Source organism: Aedes albopictus, chromosome 2 (genome assembly GCF_035046485.1).
Source record: "Aedes albopictus strain Foshan chromosome 2, AalbF5, whole genome shotgun sequence".
Classification (NCBI taxonomy): domain Eukaryota; kingdom Metazoa; phylum Arthropoda; class Insecta; order Diptera; family Culicidae; genus Aedes; species Aedes albopictus.
This window is the reverse complement of record NC_085137.1, coordinates 113,970,856-113,979,452: the sequence shown is the minus strand read 5'-3', so window position 1 is coordinate 113,979,452 and position 8,597 is coordinate 113,970,856. Positions and strand designations below refer to the sequence as shown.

The following is an 8,597-nucleotide window of genomic DNA, read 5'->3' as shown; positions in this document are numbered from 1 at the left end:
TTAAAGAAGTTTTCAAAGGAATTGCCTAACAATTTCTAAATAGATCTGCCGCAGAAATGATACTTTTAACAGAGATCCTAAAAAAAGCTTGAGAATTTTTACCAAAGGGATAGCGCACTCAATTTTCGACACAATATCTGAAACAGTTTCCAAAATAATAGCCACAGAAATTTTCTAGAAATAATGCAGAATTAAATCAGAAAAAAAATCCTTAGGGAATTCCCAAAGGAATTTCCGAAGAAAATTTTTAGAGTAAGTATTTGCTGAAGAGATTAAGATATTCCTTAATGAATTGCTGCACGGATTTTCAAAGTAATTGGTGAAAAAAAAATCCAAAAGAAATTTCCGAAGAAATGCATCAGAAATTCTAATAAAAAAAAATAATTTCCTTCTAGAATTCTCACAGAAACTCCTCCAGAAAATTCTACTGTGATTCTTTCAATGAATCCTTCAGGTATTCTTACAAGGTTTCCATCAGGAACACCAGTTTCGTCCAGATTCCCTTCACGAAACTTTTAAAAATGATTCTTACGATTGCATGATGCATTTGTTCCAAGTGAGGAACTCCAAGAACTTTTTCTTGAATATATTTTACGATTTATCTAGGAATTACTTAAAGGACTTCTTTACAAATTTCTCTAAGATTTCCTTCGAAAGTTGCTACATTTTCTCCATGCGTTTCTGAAGCAATTTCTTCAATTATATGTATTCCCATGAATTCTATAAAAAGTTTTTTAGGATTTCCACAAATGATTCTTTTGGGGCTACCTCACATAATCACTTCAGCAATTTTAGAGAAGAATCCTTTAGGAATTCTTTTTTGAAGAAATTTCGCCAAGAATTTCTTTTTGCAATGCCTCAAATGGATTTTCTTGAAGTCCTTCAAATGATGTCTTAAGAATTTGTTCAAGCATTTCTTTAGTTCTACCTGCAGGGATTTTGTCAGAATTCCTCCAATAATTGCTGTAGAAAATCGACCAAAGACTCCTTATGCGAATTTTTCAAGTCCTTTTTCACAATTCGTTCAATAATCTTTTATGGAAGTTCAGTGAAGATTTAATCTTTTTCTCCAAGGATTTTTTTTTCAAGCTGCAATACAAATATTCATTCATGGATTTCCTTCAGATAATCCTACAAATATGAACACATTCATCCCCAAAGGATTTATACAGAATTTCCCCCAAGGCCTCCTGCATAAATTTCTCCAAATATCCAGGATTTCTTTTATTTTTCGATTTGCTCCAAAGAATTTGAGAGGAGTTCATTGAGGTTTCCGCCATTGATTTCTTTGAAAAATAATAGGCATGTCATCATTAGTTCTTCCAAAAATCTCTTTGCCTTCAAAATTTCTTCAGGAATTCTTTACCTAAATCCTCAAGCTACTCCTTGTACTGTAGTAACCCTTCAAGAATGTCATCAAAGATACCTGCAAAACCAACCCAATGATTCTTTCCGAATACGTCTTGGAATTCATCAAGACAAAGATTCTATTAGAAATTCCTCCAAAAATTGTTGCAAACATTTCCACAAGAATTCCTTCGGGAATACCTCCACAATTTATTTAGAAAATCTTCCAAGGATCCATTCAGGTATGGCTCCAAGCGTGATCTCCGAAACTCATGAAAAATATTTTCCATGAGGAACTACTACAAGATTATTTCTTAAGGCTCATCTGAGGGATTCCTTGAAGGACTTCATGACATAATCCTTGTAGGATTTTATGAAGGAATTCGAAGAGGTATTCCTGAACGAATGTTTGAAGAAATTCCTGAAAAAATCCTTGTAGGAATTCGAGAAGGAGTTCTTGAGAAGTTCCTGTAGAAATGCTTGGAGAAGTTCCTGAAGGGATGCATCATTGTAAGCTTTCCTAAATCAATGCTTAGAGGAATTTCTGAAGTAATCCCTGAAAAAAGTTCTGAAGTTAATCTTAAAGGAATTTTTGTAGAACTCCTGATGTAACTCCTGATAAATCGTAAAAGATATCCCCAGAGACAAGTACCTTAACTGACGGAATTCCCGCAGAAACCCTCCAAGGAACATGTAGAAAGGAATACTTGATGAAATAGCTGGAATAAGTTGATTGCATTTTTTATACGAGAGTAAAACTTATCCACAAACTTTTGTTATTACAGTTTTGACGTGACATGTGTTTAGATCTTAACTTTAATAAATGAGACCTCTGAATTTCAACTGCTATCCTAAGCTAAGTAAACAGCTATGTTTGGTCCTGTGGTTGGGATATATATCAGGGACATTTTCATTATGCTCATAAATTTTACTTCCATATCGGTACCGTAAACCGGGGTCAAATTGATCTTCGGGTTGAAATTGATCAGTCGTTTTTCATGTAGATAAAGCATTTTTTGAATAGTTTCCTTACAAATATCGTTTAGCATCAGATTCCAACAGAATGATACCTGAAAGCAAACTATTAAAAATATGCTTTTTCTAACGGAAAAACGGTTGATCAATTTCGACTCGAAGATCAATTTGACCCCGGTTTAAAAAAAAAGGACTTCAAATAAGTCATCTGTGTGCCCATTTCAAAATCTCACGAAGGGGCCCCTACACACCCTTCAGCAGATCTGCAAGTATTGAACTTATAATTGTAGCAAACTTTCGCTATTTAAAAAACTTTATTCAATCTAGTGTAAGAACCTTCACTGATTTGGAGGCCCCTTGAATTGGGGGGCCCGGTGCGGACCGCACCTCCGCACCCCCCCTTGCTACGCCACTGCCCTCTACCCTTTTTCTCATAAAGTCCGATCGATAGATACCCATATTGCATGGTATCATAGTTAGAACTATCTTTCCGTGGCTGCCATCTTGGAGAAGGTCCACCATATCGAATTTCGAAATATGGTCAAATATTGATTTTTGACTTCTACTCATGAAGCCCGATCGATAGATACCCGTATTACATGGTAGCATAGCTCAAACTATCATTCCGTGGCTGGCACCTTGGATATGGTCCACCATCTTGGATTTCGAAATTGGGTCAATTATCGATTTTTGACTTCTACTCATGACGCCCGATCGATAGATACCCGTATTGCATGGTATCATAGCACAAACTACCATTCCATGCCCACCATCTTGGATATGGTCCGCCATCTTGGATTTCAAACTGGCGTCGGATATTCATTTTTGAGCTCTACCAATGAAGCCCGATAGATAGATACCTATATTGCATAGTATCCGAAGCAGAATTGTCGTTAAAAAGCATATATTCTGGCGTTTCGACTGCCATCGTGGAACCTAAGCCGCCATCTTGAACTCCAATACCCCCTACTACCACCTCCACATCCTTAGGAATGTGTATGCCAAATTTGATTGAAATTTCATGACGCATTCCAGAGTTATGCCTATATACGTACATACATATAAACATACAAATAGACAAACATACAATCATATAAACGTGTGAACCACACACCAAAAAATGTTGAAATTTAAATTGCGTGTAACAATAAATTTACATTACTTGAAAAAGGAAAATGATGGAAAATTGCATTGAAATCAATGCACATAATAAGAGCATGAAAAACGATACGATTTTACATTTTTATACTTACGATATTACTTCATCGTGTATTTGCAACGTTTCTCTTAAAAACGCATGGATATGCATCGATTTCTCTATCATTAAAACTATAATTTTCCACTGACGTGTAAAATTACACTGACGGCTTCCAAAACCGATACGTTCAGAAAAGTAGTATGGCCGACACGAAATAGCTTCGCTGCTGAGGATTTTGCACTATTGACCATTGCACTGGAGAAAACGCGAGTACGTTAGATTGAAATCCATCCGAAGTGAATTGTAAGTACAGATAAAGCTCTTGTTGTTGAGTGTAGTAAGTATTTTATCCATAAATTGCGTATTTGCAGATATGCACATAATACAACAAATCTGAGGCTGCTTCTCGCTCGTTGCAATCAGCCAGAGGCGCTGACCATCGAGACGGGCGACGAGATTCACCCATTTCTGGAACCGCAGCTGATTTTGCGAATTAAATTCCAATGTACAGAATGAAAATATGGAAACTTGCTGAATAAAATATACTTGTCAAATCAATATTGACATGATCTACCGATGTTTATTAAACCATATTGTCTTCTACGGACCAGGGAAGTGGGATCAGGGGGAACAAACGGAAAAAGAAACATATCACGAGAGCCGCGGGCTGTGTTTTATGTAAAAATCAATGGCGTTTAAATTTACACGATTTATCTCGCAAATCAACTCGTGTAAATTTAAAACGCGATGGAAATTTGACGTAAAACGAGAATTTAAAAAAAAACATGGTTACATACTTTTTCAAAAGTTCAAACTTTTCCTTTTTTTCACGCACTTCAACATAAATAACCCCTTAAAGCCGCTCCACGACCTCCCGCCATGGGCTCATAACCTGAATATCGACTTACTCCGTAAATCAGGGCATTCATATTTGTCGATCTTGATTATTTCGGAGCAGTTTTCTTAAGGGCTGGCAGAATCCTAGCTTTAAGGTGGGTTGCCATTTTTGCTTGACTTACCGTTAGGGCAGTACACTAGGAAGTGGTGCTCTCTCTTAGTACGGAGTACACGGACAACGACACGTGCTTCCATGGTGCAAGCCAAGGACCTAAAGGAAGAAATGGAAACCACTATTTTTTTTAAAGTTCTTAAAAGCAGCTAGCATCTTCGATTGAATGTAATCAGTTCCATACCTTTTATACGCGTATTTCGACTACCACTTGTAATCTTGTAAGTGGTAGTCGAAATACGCGCATCTGTCAAAGGATAAGCAAAATAGGGCGGAATTAGAAGGTATGAAACTGATTACACTAATTCGAAGAGGGTATTCTGCTTAGAGGGTTTGAAAAGTCGGTACAAGAGCAGTTAGAAGTTGGCGCAGTTCTTCACGGAAGAGTTCTGGAGACAGTATATAAAAGAATATCTACAAGTAATAAGACGAAGGACGGAAAAGTACGTCTAGCAACAGGAGTTCTTCGAAGACCAGCCGTCAAACTAGTAATTGTGAATGTCGCGAATTCCTGTAGTTGTGATGTATCCGGAAACTCTAGCAGGTCATCAAGGTTTACGAGTAGGGGATATGTGACGCGTACTGAACCAAAACCCTTCACTTCTTCGCTTCGTGTTGATGACAGACACATCAAAGACGATGACATTGGAGACTGCAACTTTGATCGCCTAAGTGAATCGTGAAAAAATGTTTTTAAATTGTAATCCTTAATTCTACCAATTTGTATTTTGAAGTAGTTTTGCTTAGACTAGTGAACTTTTCTTTTTTTATTACTGATACCGTCTACCCCCGTTGGTTTGAACGACACCTCATGCAAACCAACGGGGTTCATTTTTTAATTTGAATTTCTAGTAACCCTGTGGGTAACCCTTTTTGCTGTTTTGTTTTGATTCTGCGTTCCGTTTCACCCCGTTCCATGAGTAGAATGACGTTTGAACCTTTTTTAGTTTGAACGATGTGCAGATTAGAGGGGGTCAAATTAAAAAGTGTTCAGATTAGATGAGGTCAAACCATCGGGGGTAGACGGTAATGGTTTATCCTACAAAAGTACAAGTAAGTTGTTTGCTTGAAATTTATCTATATGCAATCAGTATCTGTCATCTGAACCTATTTTAATCTAACAGCATCACAAAAACTGCGATTGCTCTTGACTATTGGAAAACCGTCACGATCACCCGAATATTTCTTTAAAAATATTGGTAAACCGATAGTGATGTGCTGATAGCAGGTAGTATCCAGCTAGGGAATCCCCAAACCAAACCAGCACGAATGGCCCAAAAGTGTACCAGACGGCGTGACCCTTTACAACCCGACTGTTTGAACATTTGCAAAATTTGTGTGACCTGTTGATTTGTGTCTCGAGTGAGTTCGTGTAATGTTATTTCAAATGTCTGATGTTAATTTTGGTCAATTTCAATAAATAATTAGGCCCTGAAGATGGTCCAATAGCCGGACCGAAACGTCGGCGATGATAGAAGAGTAATCAACGCAATTTATTAGACTGAGAGCTTAAAATTCCAAAAGTCAACCATCATCCAGTCGAAACTTGTAATCCTAAATAAAACATATCACAATACCGTCTACCCCCGTTGGTTTGAACGACACCTCATGCAAACCAACGGGGTTCATTTTTTAATTTGAATTTCTAGTAACCCTGTGGGTAACCCTTTTTGCTGTTTTGTTTTGATTCTGCGTTCCGTTTCACCCCGTTCCATGAGTAGAATGACGTTTGAACCTTTTTTAGTTTGAACGATGTGCAGATTAGAGGGGGTCAAATTAAAAAGTGTTCAGATTAGATGAGGTCAAACCATCGGGGGTAGACGGTATATCACAACATTCTACATAGCTTCTCACATGCTTAAGAAGTTGTAGTGCGAAATGTTGAAAGTCAAAAGTTCAAAGGGTCAAAAAGTCGAAAGGTCAGAAGGAAAAATTGAAAAAATAATAAAAACCGAAAATAACCTTAAATATTTTTTGTCGGCTTCTTTCTTATTTTACGTTTTTACTGCAACTTATGGAATCCATGGAATGATGCCCAACAATTTATAAGATGTGTTGACATATGTGGGCATCTATTAAGTACGTCACGCTCAGAGGGGGGAGGACGGTTCTGGAAAGGGTAAAAAGCAATGCAGAGGTACATAAAAATCTCTTACAAAGGGGGAAGGGACCGAAAATTCCCAAATTTTGCGTGACGTATCAAATGGATGCCCCTTACTTCGCTGAGCACATAACTGGAATTAAACTTGTTTTTAACTTGTGTTTTTGAGTTTGAAATGAGACAGTTCGTTGGCGTTCGGGACAAATGATCGGCATTAACAGTATTATGCATACACATTTTTTATTTCACTTATCCGATTCGCCATATGCAATCAGTTTCAATCAATATTTCCTGGTAAGCTAAAAGTCCTATTTTCGTGCCAGTCCTCGCTCCCGAATTGATCTCAAAATTTCTTCCGGAATTGGCGGTGGGGTCGGCAAATGGGCAGCAGTTGGTTGGAATCCATTTTCATCGGCAATGTAGTCCACACGATACAGCACACCATCGTCGCCAATGTACTCGTAGTATCCCTTCACACGCATAACCTCATCGTCAGTTCCGACATTATCCACCCGTCCCGATTCCGAAACTTCAATATTATTCTCGTTCACCACCTTGTAGTAATAGGAACCATCATCGTTCAGCTGGCGGGTATCCTCTTTGATACCAATTTTTCCGGCATCCGAGGAATCACTGAATCCAGTTTTGGTTTTCTTGGCACTAGAAAACGATCCACCAACGGAGAAGGCGTTGCTCGAGCCAATGTTCGAAGAAGCCCCGAAGGAATCACTGAAAGAACTGGTAGCAGCCACTCCACTTCCTGCGACGGAAGCACCTATGAAGCGGTTACCGACAGTTCCGGACGAAGTTTCTGAAAGGTTTCACAGCTTGATCAAAAAGTGCTCAAGTATTTTACACTTGAAATGCAAATCCTACTTGATCTACTGTTGGATCCCGAGCCCCGATAAGCTCCACTGTTGTCCGGCCGCCATTTGCCATCGTCGAATTTGGCAGCGTATAGCTCCGGATAGTAGCGACCATCGTTGTAGTTCTGAGCCAGGGCACAACCAACCGTCAACAGTGAAAACTGTAACCGAGAAATTGCACACTTAGTTTCAAATTTCATCCGCTTAGATCACAATCCATCTTTATAATTAGTCATTAGGGCAAAGCCCTGCAATCATCGCACTAAAACACACTACCCTTACCACAATTAAACACTTCATTTTCCCCACTGTTCGAAGGTACACTTTCTCGGACGGTAATCAAAAAAATGATGTCCATCGCTCTCCAACCGCTCCAGTTTATATAGGTGTAAAACATTTTGCCAAACCTCTTTACAAAAAAAGTTGAATCACTTGTTCTACTTTATTTGGGCCGATTATCGAATGTGGTTGGCCACAGGCGGCCGGCCAGGGGTCATCTTCTAACTCAAAAATATGTGGCCGGGAACATTGAACTGTCTGCTACTCTCAGCTAAACGGTGGTGGTATATTGGTTCGATGGATGTCTTAGCACATGGAATAAGTTCGGTCAAAGTGTAGGTGGCTCCGATGATGATCTTCATCGTTACTGGCTTTGTTATTGATTTGGAGACATTTGACATGATTCCTAAATTTATTGGCAATTGGTGACGATAATGCCAGATTAATGCTCGCTCACCTATTTGAAATGGACACAATAGCTAAGAGTCAAAAGTGTTTGTTATTCAGTTACGTTAAGATAATCTATTGATTAAGGAAGGCGAGTGTTGAGTTGATTGTGGGATGCTGTCATAATGTTTATATTTGGAGTAGATAAATCCCATCGTTGTTCGTCTGCAACTTATATGCTAAAGAAAATTATTGCGAATATTAAAACATTTTTTTGTAACAAATAATGGAACTCACTGCAAAAGAAAGGCCTTCAAAATATTGTGAGTTCCCTTTGGGAGTTGTTAAAAATCCGATGAAACCAGGGAAAATTCGGGTGATTTGGGTCGCTGCCGGGCGTAAAGTGGACGGAATATCGTTCAACTACATATTGTC

The 8,597-nt window shown here is 38.5% G+C and overlaps 1 protein-coding gene across 1 annotated transcript; it reads right to left on the bottom strand.

Moving 5' to 3' along the window:
• Positions 1 to 6,749: 6,749 nt before the first annotated feature.
• Positions 6,750 to 7,696, bottom strand: LOC109419855 (larval cuticle protein LCP-30-like). Its single transcript, XM_019694141.3, has 2 exons — positions 7,507 to 7,696; positions 6,750 to 7,441 (listed from the first exon to the last, which is right to left on the bottom strand). The coding sequence occupies exons 1-2, from the start codon at positions 7,694 to 7,696 to the stop codon at positions 6,939 to 6,941; spliced, it is 693 nt and encodes a 230-aa protein (XP_019549686.3). The 3' UTR covers positions 6,750 to 6,938.
• Positions 7,697 to 8,597: the final 901 nt, after the last annotated feature.

Coding starts and splice junctions, on each gene's coding strand:
- LOC109419855 (XM_019694141.3), bottom strand. CDS start 7,696: ATGAAATTTGAAACTAAGTGTGCAATTTCTCGGTTACAGTTTTCACTG. Junction 7,442..7,506: donor GGGATCCAACAGTAGATCAA/GTAGGATTTGCA, acceptor GAAACCTTTCAG/AAACTTCGTCCGGAACTGTC.